Source organism: Labrus mixtus, chromosome 3 (assembly GCF_963584025.1).
Source record: "Labrus mixtus chromosome 3, fLabMix1.1, whole genome shotgun sequence".
NCBI lineage: Eukaryota > Metazoa > Chordata > Actinopteri > Labriformes > Labridae > Labrus > Labrus mixtus.
In genome coordinates this window covers 27,829,248-27,855,193 of record NC_083614.1, presented here as the reverse complement: position 1 = coordinate 27,855,193, position 25,946 = coordinate 27,829,248, and the positions used below count along the sequence as shown (strand labels likewise).

General features: G+C 40.7%; 1 protein-coding gene across 2 annotated transcripts in view; it reads right to left on the bottom strand.

The window, feature by feature from the left end:
- The window catches only part of LOC132969472 (carboxyl-terminal PDZ ligand of neuronal nitric oxide synthase protein-like), a 188,912-nt gene that overhangs the window by 99,946 nt on the left and 63,020 nt on the right, over nucleotides 1-25,946 (bottom strand). For both annotated transcript variants that reach the window (XM_061034336.1, XM_061034337.1), the window contains exons 3-4: nucleotides 25,447-25,539; nucleotides 20,066-20,124 (exon numbers count right to left, since the gene is read on the bottom strand). In XM_061034336.1, the coding sequence (XP_060890319.1) occupies nucleotides 20,066-20,124; nucleotides 25,447-25,539 (152 nt within the window). The remainder of the gene's footprint in view (nucleotides 1-20,065; nucleotides 20,125-25,446; nucleotides 25,540-25,946) is intronic.

Genomic DNA, 25,946 nt, shown 5'->3' with positions numbered 1-25,946 from the left:
AGATTCCGAGGCCCTTTTATGAGAAATAAGGTCACTAAATCAATATCTGGTGGCCTTTAATAAACGGAACCCAGTTGAGACACACTGAATAAAACTCCCTCTAAACAAATCAAGAAGGGTGAAATATGCGTGTGTGTGTGTGTGTGTGTTTGTGTGTGTGTTGTGGTTTTTCTTCTTCAGGGGTTTGGACTTCAGAGAAAGATTTTGTTTTGGGTTTAATGCTGCAAACACACTGGTGTGCATGAGCAGCTTTGTATGTGTGCAACAGTGTTTGGACTCGGGGCTTTATTCACTCGTAACAAGTTTTTCATTTTTCTTTTAAAACACAGAACTTTTTCGACTTTCATGCCTGGTGTCCCGACTCCTCAGAGTTTCAGAGGCCCTCAGAATAAAGAACTTTGCAAAATGCTGGAGACCCAGATTCGGTTGGAAAACTCTGGAGTTCATTGTTAGTGTGCACAAGAGGGAACGGGTGGATGGGAGACGATGGGATAAGCGCCTTTACCTGATTCTTTGATTCTTTAGGCGCCTTATCATGAGACTGTTTCTGTCATTTCAAAAACTCGATTTGCCATTTAATAACAAACTAACAACAGGAACTTTTTTTTTTATGCTGCGAGTTGCTGCTGAGTTTATGTCAAAAAAATTTTTTTCACATTACACGTGCAAAAGGCGATCCATTATTACAGCTTTACCTCTATCCAGCTGCATAGGTCTAAATCAGGGGTCATCAACTACTTCTGCTTGCACAAGGGCCAGACTTTAAAATATGTTTGCACATTAGCCTGACAGCTGTCAAGCCCGATGTGAAGAAGTTGGTGTCAGAGGAGGAATGTAATTTCTCAGATTAACCTAATGCAAGTATTTCAGCCTCGTGATTTCAGTTAAATTTTTAATCACCCGAGATAATTTATATTCTTAGGGGCCGGATGGGAAGCTTTAATGGGCCGGATGTTGATGATCACTGCTCTAAATGAAGCTCTGCTGTTGAGTCTGCAGCTCCTCATACATCATTTGTGTGCACACAGTATATATTCAGACTGGCATCATTTAGCGTGTTAATAACGACTGATGAGACTTTTCTGAAATGCTGCTCAGGACGGAGACTATCTCCAATCTGAAACCTACTTTTTTTTAAATGAATTTTCCCCTTGGACGGCGAGACACATTGTGCTGCAGGCCGTCATTTGGAGACGGACATGTGCAGAAGGGGTGTTGGCAGGTGGAACTGCAGAAATGATGCCACGCCCCATCCACTCACCAAAACACACGCTTCAATAAAGCAGCGCCTCGCATCAGTTTGAAGCAGACGCTCTCGGTTATGGAACATTCAATGACTGAAGTCTTCATTTTCGTCACATTTTCTCTCCCCTCTCCTCCTCAACTCAAATAATATGGATGAGAAGGAGCCGCATTTGTCAACAGAGCTGTCAATCAAGACGTTACATCTGCTTCTGCATCTACATTCTATATCAAATTACTAATGAAAACAAAACTAATCAGAAAGATGAACACTTGGACATAAATCAGCATGATCGTAACTATTGTAAAGTGTATTTGACCTTCATATTTAGTCCCTTTTTAACATGGAAGAGGTGGATTTTATGACCTCTACAGCAGCCAGTCTGCAGGGGGTGCGCGCTAAATATTTTGGCTACACTCCCAGGCAGTCGTTGCTCCGTCCATCTTAATACAGTCTGTGGTTGATCCCCTGATGCTGACCCTACTCTGCTTTGACGTATTCCTCATAATGTTAAAGACGAGAGATCATACGATAAGAACAAAATTATCGACGACAGAAGTTCTTCATATTTATTTCCAGGACTGTTTCAAAGCCGCCAACAACTTCAAAAACTGATAATAAAATACATGACATTTAAAAGGCTGAAAGGTTCTCAGTTGCATCAGTTTTTATTTTCCCACATGCTGCCATATGAATCTATCTCCCCCCCCTGAATTAGGGAATAACAGGCAGCACTTCCTTTCAAACTGTGAGATTATTTGCGCTGGTATTTCGCCCCAACAGGGATTGTGAGCGTGTATGATTTACATTACAACTTGTTCAACATCCAGCTGTGAAATAAAACATTAATCTTATGGGAGTGTCGTTTCACAGCTTGCTTGTTCCGCTTCCTTTTTATCCGTACAGTTTCTCCTTCAATGCTTGTTTTAGCTCTTTGGTTTTATTCCATTTCACTTGCATCCTCCCTGTAGAGACCTCCGCCATTGTTGCAAAAATGACTTCTATTCAAAAAAACATCAAGACACAGAGAGAGAGAGAGAGAGAGAGAAGGAGAGAGGGAGATGGCTGCAGTTGCACTAACACAACTGTACATAAAGCAGAGTACAGGATTTGTCTCTTTTCTGAGTCTCCAGAGGACAACAGAAAGACGAGAAGGATAAGAGGGAGAGAGGAAACTTTACTGCTAAATCGTTTTTTAAACCGCCAAGGGTGGAAGTGAAAAGGAAAAAATAGATAAAACAGCTGAGGCAGTGGCTAATACAGAGGAAGCTTCACACAGAGGCAGAGATGGAGAGACATAAAGTCTTTGAATACAGACTCTTTATTTATGATGGTCGTACACTAAATGACCGTTCAAGCAGCGTCACTGCAGCCCCGGACATTTACACAACGTCTGAAAGAACCTCAAGTGTTTGCAAGAGTTGTGGCGGACTCCACTTATCCTTTTTTTGGGGTCTGGCCTTTTGCAAAATGTCTTGAACACTTACAATGCTGTTCTACACCACGCAGGAAACAGCAGACAGAACACATGTGAATACAAAGGGAACCTGCATGATTATTTTATGTTTTTATCATGTATTTTTTCAAATAATCTGCAAAGAAAACAAGCATACAAGCAGACATGTGTACCCACTTTGTTGGAATCCCAGCTGTAGGCCGACTCACTCAAAGACTGAGGAAGGGTGGATTGGACTGTTTTTACACCGTAATGAATCCAAAACTGAGAATCATCAAAAGTAAGAAGGGAGCGAAGTTGTTTGAAAACATCTAGTCAGCCTTTAAGGTGCTACAAAGTGTTTCGTACTGAAGTCAAACTGCTTCACTGAGATGTTTTCTCATCAACTCAGAGATCTTATCCTCCCCTCTCTTCTCCTCTCCTCCCACAAAAACTCCCTCCCTTTATCTGATGAGTGGAGCTGAGTTAACTCCCCCCCCCCCTCAACACTTCACTCTTTTTTCACTGTTATTCTTCAATCAAAGGTTTGCACAGATGAAGTGTGAGCCTGCTTGTGCAAATCAGGAAGCTCCTGCCTTTGTTTGAATCACAACAAAAGCTCATTTATGACACTTTCTGTCAAAAACACATATTACAACATTACAGATTTTAATATTAGGTGTGTATTTATATCAAAAGTGTTTTTTTTCCCTCTAAATTGATTTAGTTTTTGCAACAAACAACTTTAAACTGCTCATGTTATCCACGCACAGACCCAAACACCAGGGGAACGCCTCACGTTTGGAAAAGTTCCACTCGATTGATATTCCGTTACTCACGGGAGTTCAGCCGAGCATCAGCAGCAAGCAGCTGTGCATTAACATTTTTAAAACGAAGCCATGAGAAGCTTCAGTTTCGATATGAGCGAGGCATCTCAATCAGTGCATTTACAAGAGGGGTGTATGGACCTTCTCTCTCTCTCGCTCTCTCTCTCTCGCTCTCTGAAGCTGATGTGATTCTGCTCTCTTAGTTTTGCTGTGTCTTATCTCTGCAGCAGGAGTCGAGGGAATTCTTTTTTAAAACAGGAGTTTTGTTATGTTGCACGGCGCCGCCGAGGGCTCAGGCACAGTTTCAAATTCTGTGCGCTCTCCCTCCCCCGCTCTCTCTCTCTTGCGTGCAGCAATTTTATTAATAAAAATAAATAAAATGAAAACAGAAAATACACTTGAGCGGCCATAAATATACTTGGGCTTCCGGCCCAGGTATCGTCTATGTGTGGGAAACACTGGTAAACATGTATAAGTGCACATAAGGGATTTTTCCACAAGTATATCCTCGAACAATTAATCTGCCAATACGCAACCACTTACCTCTTTATTGTAAACATCTACAAATAAATAATAAAAGCATGTCTCATATGTACTTATGTAGTAATAAAGCTTGAAAAAAAACACTGTAATGATGAATAATTGATTTGAAAAAATAACCCACAGTTTCTTCCTATTGACTAGTTTACTAATCGACTAATGTTTGCAGCGCGCTGAACATTAATTATGTGGACGTGTGTAGTCATACACTGTACACACAATACTTTAAAGAGCAATTAGGGATGGTCAAACTGGAAAAAGAAATCGATATTGAAGTAAAAAAAATAAATCTTGCAGCAGGCAATCGAACATCTTGCCACATGCCTGAGAATACAAATGACTTACCGACAGCGTTTTAACATTCAAGGTAGATTTTGTGGAAATGTGTTAAGACATGAAAACAGACATCTGTAATTTAAAATCTAAGACAGCTGCATGTCAAGAGCAGAATTTACCCCAACACAAATCTCCTCTTCCTGATCTTTTTGCAAGCTTGTGTTTGTTTATGTATGTGTGTATGTGTGTGTGTATTTGTAACCTTGCCAGCCAGAACAACCAGTCACAGCCAGGAGAACGAAGTCTCTCTTCTGATACGGACACACAAAGCAAGGTCGTGCTCACGTACCTAAACAACATTACAGCAAACACACGACAAAGCAGACGCAAACACAGTGCCCAGAGGCGGTGAGGAGTGGGAAGAGAGGAGGACAACGTGAACTAAAGAAGAGACGTTTTGCAGCAGCAGCAGCGGCGGTGGAAGGTTGGATCAGTGTGGAAGAAGTAAATAAAACCGAAGTCCTTAATGCACTCAGGAAATGCAATCTCTCTAAGTGTAAGTAACGGTAACAACACAGTTCTATACCCTCTGAGTCTTTGAAATGACCAATAAACCGAAGGAGTAAAAAAAAATGCCTGTGAGTAGCTATAAACCATCCACAACAAAAGGAACATCTAATTAAGAGTCCTCTAATAAATGCATAATAAAAGAAGTGCTGAAAGGACTTGCTGCACTATTCCAGATATAGTTGTTTTGTTTGGATCAGAGAGGACAGTAAATCCAATAAGCAAGCCAGCTGTACACGCCGTTTCTGCAGTAATGGCTGTTTTCTCCCTGCTGCAGCGCCACAGTTAACAGTTAAAGGTCATTTTAGACACAATTACAGGCCTGTTGGACTAATGTGCGGCCATTCTGCTGCCACTTTTATGTCCTAACAGCTAATACAGAGGAACAGTTCCATGTCAGGGGGATCGCCGATACTAAGAAAAAGAGGTGGGAAGTGGGTAGAGTTGATTTTTTTTTTTGTGTGCAAACATCTGTTAGTAGGTTGTGGTTGTTTTTTTTTTTTTTTTTCAAGTGATATGAAGAATCTGGGAGGAAACACCTTTCATTCTGAAAGGCATAATGTAATGAGTCGGCTCGCTCACTCTCACCTCACATTAGGGTTACGGTCTGGGCATGCAAGTGACATAAACTAAAAACTAAAAAAGTAGGACAAATAATGTTTGGCACAGTGGTCCGGAAGTTTCCAGAGATGTAGACGGCACTATGTACAGTGTACCTGTATGTGCTGTTTTTCATCGTTTTAACATTTTCGAAGTAGAGGTGCACCGATTGGGAAAATGAAAACAAGTCAGGCTAGATGTCAGCGCTAAATTGATTTGGCACAATAAATAATGTCTGTTAACAGGACTGATAACGATGTTTACCAAATGCATCAGTGCACCCCAATTTACAACGACATCATTGTTTTTTTTCCCAAAGATATCTTATTAAAGACAGAAGCAAATCAACCAGGGCTGGAATGGTTTCTCCGAGTGTCCGCCATTGGTGTGATTGGGTTTATTAGTTCAAGGCCTTGTGTGCGTCAAGCAGAAACTAAAGGCTTCCAACGTGATCGTCTAGTATTACTCCAAAATGTGCAATGACAAACACTGAGTTTGAAAGGCATTGGGAGACACTCGTCTTCTCACATCTCTTTTTTAAAAGTTTGGAAACTTCAAGACATCTGGGGACTTCAGAGAGAAGAAAACTTGGAAAAACCATATGCACGGATTAAAAAAACAACATTTCAGACAGCACTTAGGAAGTAAGAAAACAAGTAAGAGAGAGAGAGAAACAGCTGTCTGAGAAAGGAAAGCTAATTAGAGTTCTGAGACTAGACAATACAGCCTCGGAAAAACACAACTATTAAATCTGTATGAAGAACATGTCTGACATCAACCCTGGGAACAAGGAGGAGGTTTAAAATATGAAGCTAATATTTGTTCTCTGGGGGCAGAAAAAAAAAATTGGAGAAATATGCCCGTTCGGATGCTTCCAAAGTCCCATCGACAAAATTAAAAAAAATGTCACTCAAAGGAGGAATTGAAAGGAGAATACAAAGCCTCAGGCAAACGTTAGAGGCATGACCGGCTGATCTTCAGATGTCTTATTTTTGGGCTGCTTCCTTTTGTGAATCACACTGGGAGGAGAGGGAGGCCGGCCAAGCTGTGGGCGACGCTGTTATGTGTTGAGACTGTCAATGATGAAGTTTGGCTCATGTTGTTTTCCTCAGTATTTGGACGCCGCCCAGCACTGTAATAATGCAGAGCGCCACAGGATCCCTCTGAACTGAGTGTGGGAAGAGGGACTCCACTGGTTGTGCAGAAGTAGTTTCCTGGACATCTCAGTAAGTAACAAGGGCCTGCGGCCGGTTTTAGAATCCATGTAAAGAATCTGGATTAGAAATACTTTATGAACTGCCATACACTGGAATCATTTGTACTTGAATATTGTCTCTTTTTTTAATTTAACAATGTTATTGTTGTTCTCCTTTTCCAATTATTTCCCATTTATCCAATTGTGCTCTGGTGTTTTGGCCAAATTGGTTTTCTGTGAAACCTTCCTGCTAATAAAGCCTGAACACTGGAATGGTCCTCATATCTTACAAAGTCTAACAATTAAGTCCAGTACATTGAGCCAGTTTGCCACAGGGGTGTTATATACTTTGATTTAGAACAAAATTAGTTTGTCCACCGTGTGAAGGCTGCGTGACCAAACTAATGCTGAAAAAAACCCAGATTTCTGGAGCAGGGCTGAAAGGAAGCTGAAGACTTGTTTTGCCACACCAACAGTTCATATTCTGAAATGAATGACTCATACTTTATCCAATCTTTCTCCTGACCCTTTACAGACACACACACACACACACACACACACACACACTCCCAGGCGGTTCACACAGCTCAGAAGCGCGTCCAGGAGCCCAGTTGGGGCTTTGGGCTTTGGAAATGATTCTGTCAGAAAGATGGATTCCGCCCGGCTGTTTCTGTGAGCATCTCTGAGCTCAGACGTTTCTCAAAGATTTGGTTTGGTGGTTTGGAGATGCCTTAGCGTGTGCTGCTCGTTTGAGCCTTGTGTAGAGTTTTTTTTTTTTTTTTTTTAGATATTACAGTCCTAAAGATTCCCCACAGGAGTAGTAGAAGCTGAAAGGAGCAAGTGCGGACAGAAAGAAGAGCACCGAAGGTCGCTCTCAAGGATCAGCCGCTCTGTTCCGCTGAGTTTAGTCTTACAGATCCTGAATACATCCCGAAAGTTTCTATTCAACGTTGGTACAAGAGGACGGTCCGTAAATCCAATAAGCACGCCAGCTCTGCTTATCTGAAGGTCAAAGATGAGTATTGCAGATAGCTGTATCATTAGATGGCTCACATTCTTCTTCTTACTGTTTGGATTATGGAAACTTTACCCGTTAATATATATTTTTTTTACAAATGTCTGGTATATAGTTGGCAAATCAGATTACATTTCTTCAAATAAAGACAAATTTACAATTTTAATCATTTGTTTTTACCATTTTGCCACTAAAAAAAAAAAAACAACTTACTTTCACGTTGTCATACTATTTGAGCAATAAGTAAATGAATGAATAAATGAAAAAAAAAGTGGAGCAAAATAGAACGAAAAAAGGACCCTCAGTCTTTTCTCATCTGCTCGGGCTAGAGCTGTATTGAAGTCTGTATTTTTTCAACACAGAAGGTTGACACTTGGTACAAAACTGCAACTCTCAGTTTGTGTCTTCCAACCCTTCCAGTAGCATGCTGTAAATTCATCTGTTAAAGCTGGTGAGAGCAGCTGTCTCCCCTGTTCTGTTGTCAGCCTATGTTTCCCCTGGTGGACTTGACTGATTAAATTAGTCAGCCACATTCCTAAATGAATACATGTTGCATTTAAGCTTTGTACCTCCCATAGGTCATTTCATAGCAAACAGTTTGGTCTGTTCTTAGCTTCTTGCTAGGAGGGATTTTTCTCTAGTTTTTACCTCTCAGCTGGCGCATCGTGTATCTGAAACACGAGAGACCCCTTGGAGTGTGCTTTGTGGTTACAGAGGAGAATGTGGGAAACACGTTTGTTTGCCTCATATCATTAAAGTGTAAATTAGAAGGCTTCCCTCAGCTGCTGGGAATCCCCATGTGAGAAAACAAGGTTTGAGCGTTACCTTTTTGGTGATACTGAACGTTTGATAAATTCTCTCCATAAACCAAAGTCTAACACGTTCACCTCTAGCTTTTTCGAATGCGGGGGAGCAAAAGGCATATCAAAGACCCTCGACTGTGGCTGGACGCCGTGTGTCAAAAATCATTTGGGAGGATTTAGCTGAGCGCTTTGCATCTTGTGTGTGAATCCCCTTTCATCGTCAGCTGCTTTCGAGCTAGAGCCGCTGGCTTTCTGTCACTGAGGCCGTGCACCACCTTATGTGCAGAATCAGCTCTGGCAGGGGGAAGCATGGCAGTAAATACATTCACTGGAGAGCATTTCAAAGGACATTTCTGTGGGAATATTTCACTAATGTTCATTTCTGGGACTGTGAATTTGTAGCGAATGTAAAAAAAAAAAGAAAATCAATGAAGGAGTTATATTCTGAAGGTTAAAAACAGTGATTCAGAGGGAAGAGCAGAAAAAGCAGATGAGTCCAAACACCGAGAACACAAGAGGAGTTTCTTAGAAACACACACGACTTCACGCTCATGCATATTTATTCAAGACAGTCACACACATAAATGATTTACATCCTGTCCTGTAAAACAATCCACATGGACACAGATAAACAAACAAGGCGACAGTTGACAACTTTTCAAGTGCACTTAAAAGTCCCCATGCTGAACTGTAGCTGTAAAACATTGAAAGTGTCACCTCCTCAACCAACTTGAACAATGTCGGACTGCTCACAGAGAAGGCAGATCTGAGTCTGCAGTGGCTGTACATGACGTAGCTCTCTACCTTCAAACAGATGTACTATTAATCAAACCTCAAACACCAGGTCAATTCTAAGTCTTGCTTTTTTTTTTTGTCTTGGGACCCCTTGGGTTTCCTTTAAGGACTTCTTTGGGAGGTCTGCAAGGTCGTTGAAGCAATAGTAACGCCCAAATTCAAGACGATTAATCAAGTATTTCTGATTTCAGGACTCTTTGTCAACACTTTCTCCAGAAATAGCGTGCTTAAGGCAGCCAGTGTTTACCTAAGGGGAATACAGCGACCACACACCAGAAGCTAATCCAAGTCGCATTTCTCCAATGACTTCTTAACACCTGCAGACAACTTTGCTGCCGCATCAACTTGTCAACACGACTCAGTGTGTGACCCCAGCACTAGGGCTGGGTATCTCCTACAACATCACAATACGATAGTCAGCACGATACAGAGGCCAAGATACGTATAGCGATACTCATTGATTTTGGATCATCACCATGTCCTAATGGGAATTCACAACAACAGCGGTTCTTTATTGTGTAGAGAATAACAGCAAATGCATCCTTTTGAATTTGCAAGAATATCTCTTTGCTCTACATCTACCTTCACCTTAGGAACCACAGTTTTAGTAATGAGCGCACTTTTGCACGACTCCACCAACAGTTCACCAAGACTTACGGTTTCTCCCAATCCTGCATGTTCACACTCTTGCACACTGTTATTGTCAGTGTTGCTGCCAGCTGCTCTTTGCTTAGAAAAGAAGCATCGTGTTCTTTTTTGCTATGTTTTTTTTTTTTGAAATAAACTAAGGCTGTCATTTTTTCAATAAAACATCTTGGAAAGACTTCAGAATATTACATGATAATGTTCAAACCCCTCCCTGTTTCCCTCCATCCAAAGCAGTGGGCTGCCATCAGCAGACAGAGGAGTCTCTCTCATGTAAGTTTGCATCTCCTGATTCACGCACCGGCCCGTTGCTTTTGCCACAACATTACTGTCTTCATTTTCTGAGGTCAAGAGTACATGCAATGGTAACTTAACCATTGCATGTACTCTTGACCTTGAAGTCGCGTTTCACTAAACTCTAAACTACTTCAGACAGCCTGATGTGCTGACAGACTGTAAACTTTGAATTCAAAGGGCTTATTACAGTTCCAATGTGAACTTTCTCACCCATGTTTGAATGAATGTTCGAAATGTAGAATCAGAATTGACAGCCCTAGAATGTACACATAGATGGGTTGATTTGCAGCAAAATTGCAACCGCAGACATAACCCAGCCAGGAGTGCTCAATTAAAGCAATCTCCAGCTTCCTGCTAACACAAACACAGTTATTTTCAAATTAAACTAGTTATTTCTAAAGAACGTTTGTGTGGCCATCAATTACAGAAATATAGATGTTTGTTTGCTCTTTGAAGGTCTCTACCAACAATGTAACAGGTTTTGAATAAAAGAAATGGATTCCCGGCTAAACATTTGAACGTCAATGTGAAGCTCGCCGTTTGTTTTTTAGGAATCCAATTTTCTTTGAGAGACTTAATTTTTACTTCTTCTGAAAAGACACAAATCCTTTTAAAAGAGGGAAAATGGAAAAAGAAAAAAAATCTGGAGTGAGAAGAATTCAGAATAGAAGTCTAGCCTCAGATTGAAAATAGCACTGAGCTGTGTATGTGTGTCTGAGGGATGTACACATGAATTACAGTGACTGTGTGTCAAGACGTCTAACTCGTACTCCTACATTTTCAAATGAGACTACCACAAAAGAAACATATTACCGTCTATGTCATTAGAAAAGTCCTGGGAAATAATTTTCTGAAAAGAGTTGAAGACGGCCTCGAATTTGGACATGCTGCCAAAGATGATAGAGCTCACCACTATGCAGTTTTCTCTTTGGATATTTTCCATTAGAGTAACCTGAGATCTCACTTAAAGAGAAAATCTGCTTTAGAGAAGGTGTATGCCGTCATAATTTTAAAAAAAATGGGAAGCCACCCAGTCATACATAAGAAAAAATGTCTTCGTGCCTCTTGGCTGAACAAACCATCTGTTTCTTCCTCCTCTTCAAGTCTACACATCTAGTTTTTTTTTTCATTATACATGATGAATGTTGCACAGTGAGTCATTTGTGAAGTCAGGTGAGATGTAATACAACAACCTGCTTCATTTCTTCATTCATTTTGCCAAATAATCAATGATGTGAAATGTCTCATCACTTGCATACAAACTGAAAGAGGCATTAAAGCAACAAGAGAGATCAACCTTGAGACAACCCCAGGACTGTTAGACGGTGGCCCTCAAGGCCAAAACCCAAAAACCTTTGAGAAAACACAAGGACATTCCAAACCTCTGCTACCTTGAGAATATCTTTTGAATAGTTTGTGGAAATGGCAAAGTACAAGACTCCATCTTGATTTAGCTGATGATGACTTTATCATGGTAAAAACATAAACTGCCCTAGATGTAAAAATGGAATTAACCAATTGTAAGTAATAAATTAATTGACTGTAAGTATTTCGGTAAAATATACCTTTAGAACTTACTAGTACTTGGAAAAAAGTATTATATGGATGGAAACCAACTTGAAAACCACAAGAACTTGTAAAGAAGTAATTTGATGGTGTAAACCTTTAAAAGAAAAGCTTGTATGACAAAAAGTAATATCTGTTTTTGGTAAGATTGTCGCTTCTCTCATTATGGCCAAGATGATTCTGTCCAGTCACAAACAGTCAACTCTTGTCCAATCTTTTCCGTAATCTAAAAAAAGTTATTTTGGTTCGAAAAACGTTTTTTTGGCCTTCAGCGCCCCCGCACTGTTCTTTTAAATGGGAGACATGTTCATTTAATTGGGCCACAATGCCATCCAATTACAATGTCCTTCAACGGGACAAAAACATTTTCAGGAGTTCTAACATCCTTGCCAAACAAGTTGCTGTTTTGTCAATGGAACAAAGCAAGCTGCACTCTTCTGTTAACTGCAGGGAAATTATCTACAACCAGACAGAACCAAACAACCTTGTGTCCTTTACAAACTTTTTTAACTTGTCGTTCCTCTAATGCATTTTCGCCATTTATTTGGTTTTTTAACAAGCCCTTAAAGGCACAGTATGTAGATTCCACCTTCAAAAGATGCTGTTAAGGCATCTTTTGAAGGCTTTTGAAGATTCACCTTAAACAACAAAACTTGATACTACACCTCCTGTTCACAACCAGCTCTTTTATAAACGACAGACATAAAGAAATGAAAACCCAAAGATCTGTCTGTAGCAATAGAAAGTAGGTAAATTTCATTCAGAACTGTCTCCTAACACAGCCAGAGGGTGTGTGTTTGTGTTTGTGTGTATGTGTTTGAGTGCAGCTAGTTACATTCCACCTGCCAGAGAAAAACTGCTCAGTCTGCAGTGTCTCCGAATCCCCTGGATCAAACACACACACACACACACACACACACACACACACACACACACACACACACACACACACACACACACACACACACACACACACACACACACACACACACACACACACACACACACACACACACACACACACACACACACACACACACACACACACACACACACACACACACACACACACACACACACACACACACACACACACACACACACACCAAACTGGCAGCCTGAATGTCTTTTTTTAGCCAGGCTCACAAAGTTCTGAGCAAAACTACAAAAGTACACACACAAACAGTCATCCAATTTGAAAAGAAAAACACAAAGTAGATCTCTCTTTGTCTCTGCCACACACCAAGTTGTGAGAGCTGGAGCTGCAGGGAAGGAAAGACCTCACAGAGGTAGCACAACACCATGGCCATGGAACTAAAAAAAATGTCCCGCTACATAATTTATGAACGTCACCACCTAATGCACTCAGGAGTCAGCCTGAAACTATTTTTTCCTTCACATTTGTGCAGAAGACGCTTGAAATGTATCTGCCTGGTCTCAAGCTGTTGTTTGAATATTTTATTAAAATAGACCCATAAAGACCAATTGAGACCTTAGAAAAAATGTCTTTGGCTTTGAAGATAGAAGAAGAGGCGGCCTGAGAATATGTTAGGTGATCTGTCTGAGCCATTTGCCTGTTAAAAGAGGAAATCTTACAGACTACATGTGGAAACCAAATGTGCACGTCTACTTTTGTTTGATCTGTGACTCTTGTAAAAAGTCCAATTTCCTCACACAGGCTCGCCAAATATATGAGTTGAAAGTCTAGGAATGCTTACTTCTGATTCATTATTTAAGACAGATATTTAAATTGGAGCCCGACCGATTAATCCACCAGCCGATAATATCGGCCGATATTAACATATCCAGTGACTATCGGTATCGGCTAATTTTATCACATAATATGCGCCAATATTACTAGATTTATTCACCAGTCAAAATTAATTTCATTTGAGTTTGATTGTATTACACTAGCATTTCTCTTTCACCAGCAGAGGGCGCTATACGGAGTACAACAAGCATCATCACTCTCCAGAGCGTCAAGCGGTGAGGCACATACGCAGTTACTTTCCATCTGAGTGACCGTCTTATCTTCATTATTTATCTTTTCCACAAGTCCTTGATAACTGCATTTGAGGGATCAACACAATCAATATTTGTATCTATATCTATAATTTTCTCTGCAGTTTGAAGATAGATCTAAGATTGATATCGGCCAATATATCGATATCGGACTTTTTCGCTCCCTAATATCGATATCGGTATTGGACCCAAAAATCACATATCGGTCGAGCCCTAATTTAAATCTCGCCGTTTTACCAGCTACCACAAAACTAGAGAGATATTTAAATTAGTATCCGTGTTGGCAGGCTCACCAGAGAAACAAAGGGAACAGAGAAATCCCCTCTTCATAAATGATACGAGTATAAACAATAATAAAGTTCACATTTGGTCCCAGGTACAGTAAATCAAAGAGTCCCCCTGATTTGTTTGCATCCATTAAGAGATAAATCAGCCTTTTGGATCTCCCATTTGCTAAACCCTCCCTCCCCGGTGTTTTGTAACTCACTTTGTCCCACGCTGAACAGATGGCACGGTAAAGCAGATGGTAATCATTGCAGCAGATGACAAAAGAAGCTAGAGAGCAACTTTGTTTTCAACAAAACAACATGCCATATCATCCTGTGGGTGTGTAGCCCCCAGCCAATAAGAAATAGCAATTATAAACATTGCACAGTTATATACAAGTTGGTGTAACTAGGGGAATAGTGTGCATTTAGATGTGTGAGTTTATTAAGTTTTAAACTGAGAAAGAAGTTGGCAAGATACTTTGTCATGAAAGTTTATGAGCGTTGAGATTCTCCTGACATCCTGCGACTGCATCAGAAATGCTCAATCCAGACTCCATATTAAAAACAAGAACTTTAAAAGTTATGTGTTTGTCTGAACTTAAAGAAAAACCAAAAAAGAGTTACTCATTGCTCTATCAAATCTACATTAGGTTGTAGAGTCCATACCATTGATAGAATGACAGGACTGGTGCACAGTAGCTGAAATCGGATAATTGAACTGGGCTTCAGTTCGAGATATTCTGGTACCAAGCAGAGCTAAATAGAAAAATGTCTCCTAACTTCAAGATAATAATCAAAAAGTGTAAACAAAATAGTACTAAAGCTTTATTATTAAAAAAGTAATTCAGATATAGTGCCAATAATGTTTTCATTTGAACTAGAGTGTTATTATTTATCAAAAGTCCACTTTGGGGGCGCTGGTGGTGCACCCCATGTACTGAGGCTTTGCTTCTCCAGGCGGGCGACCCAGGTTCGAATCCCAACTGTGGCTCCTTTCCCGCATGTCATTCCCTACTCTATCTCTCTCCCTGATTTCTGACTCTATCTACTGTCCTATCTCCACAATAAATGCACAAAAACCCCAGAAATAAATCTTTAAAACTATGAATCAGAATGAAGCTGTATTAGCGAATCTCAGACTGATGTAACACATTTCCTTGCAGCCTGCGTATGAGAGTCTCTCCTTACACTAACTGGACTGTATAGCTGCTTCCACATTTGCACAGAATTCCTGACAAACTCTGAAGTTTTGGGGCTGAGCACAAACAGATTAATTTCTCACTCATGGCTCCATCCGGAGTTTCTCCTGCCAGACCTCTAGTAGAATGTCTGCGTTATGTCTGAGTGAGCTGATGTGAGAACGCAGCAGGATATAATCAGGAGAATTCACCTCGAGCGAGTGGGAGGGGGGTTGGTGACGTCTATTCTCTGTTGTCAGTGCACAGCAATGGACTGTCTGCACATAACTAAACTGCTGCATTATGTTTTCTGTTCCCCAGAATGTTCTTCTCCGCTCTTTTGTTGATGTTGTGATTCTGTTGAACGACACATAGCATTGATATGAAGGCAAATATTCTCATTATAGCGTCGTATAGTGGACTCTGCTGCTTCGTCCACCACTTCCTTGTTGTTCTTCTTACATCATGCTGTGCCTCAGGAGACCTTCACTCCCCCCCCCCCCCTCCCCCATCCAACAGAGACAGTCTTCCACTGTGCGCTGCATATGTGAACAGCCAGATCAGGAGGATTTTAGGGGCAGTCCTGAAATTCTCTAGACATTTTCAGGAGGTCATTTGTGAAAAAAAAAGGCTGATGAACATTTCCTCTGGTCTTGCAGATTTTCTTTGTTGGCATGTTTCAGAGACACATTGTTTTGCAGTGAAAGTGCATGTATTGTGTGTGTGTGTGTGTATATACTGTATGTCTCTGGTTCTAAATCCCCCTGCCCTTCCTTGTGTTAATTCCCGTCATCCTCTGAGAAGCAGCCCACACTCCCGGACTCCCACCCACCAGTTTGTGTAAGAAGTGTTTGGCTCTGCCCCCTTTTTTCCCACTTCAAACCCCTCTGTGAAGAAGTTCACACCCAGCCAATTAGAGTCAATCTGATGTTTGTGTGTCTTTGAAACACCCTGATTATGTGATATAGAAAACAGGCTCTGAAACACACACACACACACACACACACACACACACACACACACACACACACACACACACACACACACACACACACACACACACACACACACACACACACACACACACACACACACACACACACACACACACACACACACACACACACACACACACACACACACACACACACACACACACACACACACACACACACACACACACACACACATTCTGGCTTTGACATTTCACAGTAGTCATGCTAATACAGTACTACATTTATTCAGCGAACACACATGCACATACGCACACACACGAGCATCCATAAAGTTTCTCGCAACCTCATTCAGTCCTTTACAATCTCTGTCTCAGCAGCATCGCGTTCCTGCGTGCTCTGAGCTAATGGACTGTCCACTCCCATTTGATAGCGTGCTCACTTCTCCTAAAGAAGAAGAACTCAAACAGGAGAGAGAGAAGAGATGGAAAAGAGCTTTTTTACTTTGAGAGAAACCCTCCCCCTGAACACATACTGTAGCTGGAAACCTTTCAAGGGTCGTTTCAATGAAATTACAAACACAGCGGTCATGCGGTTTTGTTTTTTAATGTTTCCTGTTATCTGCTTTTGAAGCTTCATACACACTTCTAATGAAAAGGGAGGAAAAGGAAACTCATTTATACACCTTAAAGCCGCATTTGAAAGACTCAACAACATAAAAAATAGTCCGTTTACAAAGTCTCTGTAAACTCCTTCAAAAAGGATATTTCTAAAAAAGTATTTCTGGTGAAAACACACAGAGGTCTGAGTACTATCCAGAATAACTCACACTTGCATTACTTAGAAACACAAACAGCCAAGATGGCTCCATGCTTTAGATTTTCGTAACCATCAAGTTGAGCTCGAGCTTAACACAAACAAACATTCTCAGGGATAATTGGAAATGCAAGAAATCTTCACGCTTCAGCCTATTGGTTTTCCATAAATCCTCCCAAATGTCACTCGACAGCTCGTTCTCTACGTCCCCTCCTCTTGATATGTTTCTTCATGGACACACATGATTCACACTGCTCACCTCTTGAGGTCTAATGGAGTTTTCACACCTGTAGTTTGTTTGCTCTGCTCCACATCATGAACCCACTTAAAAGCGGACCAAAATGTGAGATGAGAGAGAATAATGTTCTCTAATTGATCAAATATCCAGGAAGTAAACAAAGACTAGTTGACCCCTGCGTGGCTGTGGTTGCTCTACTTTCCAATTTCAGCTCAGTGCATGGCTAGCCTAGCTTAGCAGAACGAGAGGGTGAGGCACTAGCATGGCTACGACCTTAGACGAAAAAAGCTTAGAGCAGAAAAAAATATCTTTATTTTGTGATGGAGATTTGAGATTTGTCATCTTAAAAAGTATGACAAAAGAGAGACTAGGACAAACCTCGACCTTCACTTTTAAATAGACTGCTAACTGATGGTGTGTGAAAGAATCTACAACTTTATGGAGCAGACAGAGACACCCCCCCCCCCCCCCCCCCCCACACACACACACACCCAAACCAAAGTACCTCCACCAACACAGAGGATAAGGAAGGGTGGTGTCACAGTGCTTTGATCGAAACCATTTGGAGTAAATGAGGTGCATCAGTCCAAGCTACAGCTATGAAAACACTCAGTTTCTTTAAAGACGTGGGTAAAAAGATCTCACTGTGATTCTGATAGAACTGCATGATTACTACAAGAAGCAGACACCTAAACTTGATATTCTCTGTTTGAGAATAGTACTGCTTAGTAAAAAAAAAGATACAGGGTCGACTCTATCTTGGGTTCAAACAGGTGGGAAAAGATGACGATGAGGATCTTCTATAGTTTTTTAATGATTGAAGTAAATAACGAAGGGAATGAAGTGGCACAATGGTGAATAAAGTATGACCATTGAAAGATTTGTGTGATTATTGTGAAACTCATAAGAGCAGTTTAACATTTCAGGATTTACTTTTAATGTATTTACCAGTTTTAAACATGCATCATTAAAACTCGTGTTTCATAAAGGCCTTTACTCAAATTCCTGCATAATTGAATTATTTCAAAATGCAATATTAAAACGATCTGTTCACCGTAGTCATAGAGCCATTCTCTCGTCCTTTTCATATATTTCTATTGGATTGGATTGGAAAATCTTAATTGTCCCGCAGAGGGGCCGTTTGGTTTTGCACCAGAGGTCCATGAAGACAATTCACATCATGACAAGCTGCACAAAGACATGATACATATTAAACATAACTCCCATGGATATCATCATTATGTCTTTTTAAACTAAAAAAATCTTTGATGTCGAGCAGATACAAATATTAGAATGCAAGATAAACAATGAAAAGATATCATAGAGAAAAAAAAAGATCAGTTAAAACAGACATGCAATTAATAAGTAATGTTATCTAGGGGCTGATACAGATAATAGAGAGAGAGAAAAATCTGGCCGATATCTTTCTTAGCTCTATGTTCAATCAGTAGAGATAGATATAGATATACACATTAATTGCATTGACCCGCCAAATTCAGTTTTCAAACACTTTTTTCCTATAAAGAAGAAAAGATGGTCACTCAACAAGGAAATAACTCTGGAGAGTGACGATGCTTGATGTAATCCATAGAGCACACTTGGCTGGTGACAGCCAGAATGCGAGCTGCTTTTTGTGCTAAAATGACGCTCAAATTAAATGCTATTTGACTGGTGAATAAATCTAGAAATATCGGCACATATCTGTGATAAAATTAGCCGATACCGATAGCTACTGGATATGCTAATATCGGCCGATAAAATCGGCTGGCCAATTAATCGGTCGGGCTCTAATGTTCACATCAACATCAATTAAAACAGGTGTAATCAGGTGTTAAGAAGTTAATAATTAAGGATCTAAGATGGCCATGAGAAACCAATGCATTGATCTTTACAGTGCTTTGTAGTGAATTCCAAGCTGATGGTGCAAAGAAGTGCAAAGCAGATCTACCAAGCTCAGAATGAGCTCTGGAACCTGGAGCGTAAACCAGTCATTAGACCGTGTGTAATGTACTGCAGAGGACCAGACTAACAGAGGAAATGTGAGGAGGTAGCCTCCCAATAAGAGCTTTTTAAATGAACAGGTACGTATGCAAGTCTCGTCTCACAGAGAGAGAGGACCATCCAACATTTCTATACAGCATGCAGTGAAGGCTGCTGTAAGCATCACCTGTAAAAACTCTGATTGAAGAGTGGGAAACTGCATGAAGGGGTTTTACAGAGACACAAAGACCAACAGTCCATAGTAAAGGTGTAATGCCAGCTATAGCTTATTTAGAAACCCAACTGCTGATGGGACAAAGGACCTCAGATATCAGTTCGATTTGGCCCTCCTAACAGAAGTGAACCTCCTCCCTGTCGGCAGAAGTCTAAACTCTGCATGGAGAGGGTGCTGAGGGTCCACCAGGATGGCCTTTGTCTTCTATGTCATAACATGTTTATGCATCAGAACTTCCCAATAACTCGTTTATTTTTCTGAAATCTTTGTGCTGCTCTGTCCTCAAGTCAGACAAACAAATCTTCAAAAGAGCTACAATATCCTTTTTTTCCCTCTCCAAAGTACCAAAGCCAGCAGAAGTGACAGAGACAAAAGATTCTCATTTCCTGAGCCGACACTGTTTATTTAATCAAGTTTGGATTAAAAAGTGTTTGGGAAAAGATCCAATGAGCCATGAGGAGCGAGAGAAGCAGCTTCAATGTGAATTAATAAAAGGACTAGATTAGCCTTTCAAGTTGGGCTGAAGCAATGAAACTGTTCTGTAGTGAATACACATTTTCAGGAGCTTACCTGTAAATAGGATCCTGCATCACCATCATCTTGCTCTCATCCCACGTCCACTCCTTCTTCTGTGGAAATGAAACAAAACAAAAGTGTCTGTTTACTCCAAATTGAAGATGGAAAACAGAGCTGAACCGTCACGCTCTGCATCGCTATTTGTGCTTATCGTATTGCCATTTCTCAGAGTTTTATAAATGTTTCATATCCCTTAAATCTGTACTATCTGAGCTTAAAGGTTATGAAGGTCAACGTATCATAACCAGTGATTAGTGTATAAATATTGTGTCTTTAGTTTTGCAAGTTTTGCCACATTTACCCACAAACACATTGATCCAAAACAGAGAAACTCTCCAAGTCATTTTTTTTGTTCCACATTTTTTGAGATGTGACCAAATATTTTGAAGCTAAATGCGAAAGCGTTTTTCAATAGTTCTTTCTTCTTCTTTAAATACAGTGCATATTGCATCTATTCTATATTCTGGCTTGTTGTGAAAACATTCAAAGGCTCTGTAGCCTGACAATATGTTACAAAGTAACTTATTTGATGCATGTAATTAATGCAAACTAAAAAGTTTGGGACCGCTCCTGCTTGACACCATGATGATGATGTGACAGACATGAAGTGTCCCACTTGAGAAAAAGGGGAAGCTGCTCATAGTTTCTATGTAAAATATCATATTAATGCTAATATTGATTATTTTAAAAAGGGTTTCATAGCTTCCGATCGCCCAGTAGGTCGCGTTTTAGAGTGTAGATTTGACAGCTGAACATTTATCCAAACATAAAAAAACTAAATGAATATATCTGTCCCCTGCTTTGATATCCATTAAGAGACAATTCATTTAGAAAGTAATACATCTTCATTTTTGAGATCTTTGTTTTCCCATCCTTCCTCTTTCCCGTCTCTCTGTTTGATTGAATCCACCTCGGGGTTTAATGTCACAGAATGTCAACACATGAGCACACAGAGATGATGCCCATTGATTTCGTTCTCTGTAGAGCTTTGTTGGCTCAATCATTCAATCAGTGCTACCTCTGCTCCTTCATCGCCTGTGACGTACTCAAGAGATGTAAATAGATTTCAGACGGTCACACTTGACATTCAAACGAGACGAGAACACAGGTGGGGGCGATGCGCGCGTACTGACCGACCTTTCATTCCAGCCGGCCAATTAACTCGACACTGATCCTGCAATGATGTTCTTTAATATCTACGCCCGTCGGCCAAGAGAACGCAGAGGGGAGGTTCAATCTGCTAACTTTCATCACATCTTCCTGTGTCTGGTTTGTTGTTCAACCACAGAATAGATACAAAATCCTGCTCATTATAAAGCCCACTGTTTTCAGAAATATTACTGATAGAAGTTTAAAAGGATTGAATATGTTTTTAAATGTTTATTTTTGATCTTTTTATGCCTTTAAAAAGACAGGACAGTGGATAGAGTCAGAAAGCCGGAGGAGAGAGAGAGAGTGGGAAACGACATGCGAGACGACATGTCGGAGCCGAACACGGCAGAGGTGGGGGACTGGAGTCACTTGACTTGACTCGAGTCGCAAATTTGTGGATAAAAGACTTGACTTGACTTTGACGTTGCCTTTCATGACTTGAGACTCGACTTAGACTTGAGACAGATGGCATGAAAGGACTTTACTTTTCAGGCTTATATTTTGCATTTTGATTGGGTGATAAAGTGCAATGAGGAGAGTGCACACAGGAGACCAGCTGCAGATGCGAGGCCAAAGCAAGATGCACTGAGGAAGAGCTAACCAAGGGTGATCCAAAAATAATACAATTTGGATCCAAGGATTATGTCCACAAACCACTACACAGCTGTCGCCCCAGAGGTTAAAATTTGAATGAGGTGTGATCTAGAAAGGGTCCAAAGGAAGCTGATCTTATTAGACCTGAAGAGACAGATAAATAGGATCAAAAGCAAGTTCAAAAAGACTTGTTGTAAATGTTGTGATGCTGCCTTCAACACAATACAAATCTGCAAAACGTTTCTTTTTCTTTTTTTGCTTGTAAATGTGATGATTTGCAGCGTTTCTCGGACAAAAGAAGTAATTTGAAGTTGTCACTTTGGGCTCTGGGGAAATGTGACGTGTAAATGCTCTTTGCATAGAAAGGAAGTGGTCTGGGCATCTGATTCGGATGCCTCCTGGACCCTTTGGAGGATGGAGACCAGGTAGACCCAGAGTTCGCTGGAGGGGATTATATATCTTATCTAGCCTGGGAACGCCTCGGACTCCCCCAGGAGGAGCTGGAAAACGTTGCTGGGGAGAGGGGAGTCTGGGTTGACTTACTGCGGCTGATGCCACCGCGACCCGACCTCGGATAAGTGGAAGAAAATGGACGGATGGAAATCCTCTTCGTATTTATGTATTGTATAACTGGAGATGAAATCAAGACATAAGGCAGCCCTTCTTTTCTATCAAACGTGAGTTAAAGATGGAGCACTAAATGTCATGTATCGTGCACTTCACACTCTACATCTCACCTGAACATCAGATTTTCACATTTCTTTATAAATACCATCTCATGCATTGTGTTGTCATATGATAAAGATATAATGTACACATGACACACACACACACTGACATAAGGGAGTGTTTATACTAATGTTATAGATACACTTGTTCTTCCAGGATCATTTAGAGAACGTCATTAAGGCTCCATGTAATGAAACACTTATGTTAATCTGTGATGTACATCTGCCTCTAAGAACAAGTCAAGGTCATTACAGCTCCCTCTGATACACACATGCAACAACACAGACACACAAAGCACGAATTCAGCAAGAATTCAACCGTTTTTATGGAGAAAAGTTTGAGCGGATGTTAACAAATAACTGATTCTTCTGTTTAGTCAAAGCTTCAACAAATTGAATTCTTCAACACAGATAATTATCTTAAACCATAAAGAGATATTCATAACACTGTGACAATCAGTAGATTCACTGCTTCTCTTCCATTGATCATGTTTAGCCAACAGGCATGTTTGTACTGAGGATTTATAGCTACATGTCCGCATCTTAAAGAGTTACAACAAATGACTACTTCTTGCATTTACATGCATTTAAAAAAATCTTGGCTGCAGATTTATAAACAGCACAAATATCTGGGAAAAATAGATGCAGGATTAAATGGTTGTTTTTTTGATCGTTATTCATTATTTAGATGTACCATTTAGTAGCTTAAGGGGAGCTCATTTGGATGGTTGTTTTTACGAGAATCTGTCTGCATGTCAAACCCACAGCTGCAGCTCAACTGGAAGGTCGAGGGTTCGATCCCCAGCTCCTGCAGCAACATGTCCGATGTGTCCTTGGGCAAGACACTTAACCCTAAATTGCTCCCGCTGCTTCATCGGCATGTGTGAATGTGTATGAATGGGGTGGTCTGATGTTCACTTTACATGTACATAGCAACCTCTACCATCAGTGTGTGAATGTGTAGGTGTGACCTGCGGTGTAAAAGCGCTTTGAGTAGTCAGAAGACTAGAAAAGCACCGTACAAGTCCATTTTCAAGATTTATTTTTGGGCTTTTTGTGCCTTTATTTGAGAGATAGGACAGTGGATAGAGTCGGAAATCAGGGAGAGAGAGAGAGAGAGAGAGAGAGAGAGAGAGAGAAGGGAATGACATGCGCGAAAGGAGCCACAGGTTGGATTTGAACCTGGGCCGCCCGCTTGGAGGACTACAGCCTCCATACATGGGGGTGCGCGCACTAACCACTGCGCCACCAGCGCCCCCTTAAGTCCAATTTGACGATTTACACTTCAGAGCATATAGATGCATTATTAAACTGTCGCTGCTGATCATTTTAAATTCTGTCCATTGCAAAGTGAGCAGCAGCAATCAACTTACAACAGACATTCAAGTTAGTGAGAGTCCGTCCTTTTCTTATTTAAGGAAACAAACAAACACGTACTTCTGAGAGGAAACAGAAAAATAAAACTCAGCAGAGAAAAATCTCTCCATGCTGACCTTTTCACAGGCAGATTCTTTTCCCAGTTCGCTACAACTCAATATGAGTGTGCACCGGATGGATAGAGCAACAGTTTAAAGCCTAGATGATGCCTGACAGTCACAACTGTTGCATTAAATATTTAGCAGACTTTAGAGGATGCAGTCCAGCAGAGCCGCCTGGAACTGTGAAAAACAAGCCAGCGGGTTCCAGCCTGGATGAAAGAGTGAGGAAGGAAAACTGAAGACTGGTGAGGAGAGTGGATGGCACTTCTAAGTGAGCTTCTCTTTGTTCCCATTCACTGGTTTTCCGCCTGTCAGCCTCTCTGTGATTCTCAGGGAGTGAAGTCGACTCGGCTCTGTCTCTGTGGATTACAGCTGTCAGCCTCACCACACCTGAAACACAGACGCTCTTGTCTCCTGTCTACTCCCACATCGAGGTTTCTTCAGGCTTTTTTTTCTCCTCTTTTAGCTCGCTCCCACCTCCATCCTCATTAACATCCACCTCTGTAAACTTCTACGTTCTTCTTCCCCCACACTTTCGATCTGTCTCAGGCCCTCTGTCCGCCTCGCTGAGGTCTCTATTCTCACCTCCGTCTGCCAACTCATTAAAACCCTTAATTGATTTCCACTGTCTTCTGCAGACAGGAAACAGGAAATGAATGTGCATTGGTTCTTCTAAAGAGACAAACTGAACAGTAACATGTATCTGCAATCACATGCTTTTATAAGCAAGGCTGTTTGGTTGGCTGAAAATAATTCATGACCAAATTATAGAAATGATGCACCTCTTACAGTTCAGTCTAAATGTCTTCAGAGTCGGACTGTGCGAGCTGAGAATGTTCCCAAAGATCTTTCTTGATCTGTGACATCGCAGACAGTCCAATATCTGATATGTAAAATTCATCAATATAGGACCCGATACAGATATAAGATCGGATGTGTCCCATCTCTACTTTTAAATATAGACTTTTCACACTGTACAAGGACAACATTTAAAATAATTGAATCAGTTACTGTAGATTAGATGTGCCATTCATTTGCTCTTAAGCACCACTCGATACGTGTATACCACTCCAGTTTCATCCTATCCCCGAGTTTGACACAGATCAACTTCTCTTTGTTTGATCAAGAACATGTTCTGAATGTTTCCCAGAGGAGTCAACATGTACTTTGTGAAACGTGTGTCTGCAAAACTCCCCTGAACTGTGTCGAACGGGAGAAGCAACTCATTGTCTTATGGAGCAAGAGAGTCAAGTTAAGCTTCATAAAAGATACTGTGCCGTGTGTTTCACATGACATTGACTTGTCCTTCAGCTGTGGACCACAGTACCTTATGTCTTTGATTTCAAATGACCCTACCTGCACACAAAGAGAGGGTTTCTTCATTTGCAAAAAGGATCAAATAAAAAATAAAAAGGTCACTCACTTTTTTCTTTTTCCTCAGGTTGACTTTCACGCCGTCCACAGACACCACTATGTTGACTTTTTTCTTCTTGATGTTTTTCACCTTGAACTCATACTGCAGAGAAAAAAAAAGAGAGACAACGTAGAATAAGAATTAACATGTCGTGTTTTCTTTTCATTTGAAACAATCACATTGGGTTTATCTCGTGGACACGAGCATTTTGTTCCATCAGGCGTGTGGTTAGATAAAGGATGTTCTTTCTGTTCCAATCAGAAAATTTGCTTTGGCTGAGTCGGCTCCACAGTTACTGAAGATTGAAAACATGAAAGGATTGATGACCTTAAAGGATCGCAAATGGAAGAAAAAAATAACAATCTGAAAAAGGCTGACCTTCTGCCCATTACACTGACAACTAGCATCGTCTTTTAGTCCCTGGAGACGGTTGCTATGTGTGAGTAACCTTACAGAGTCCTGTGTTTTACACATGGTGACATACAGAATTGCAGAACCACTATAAAAAA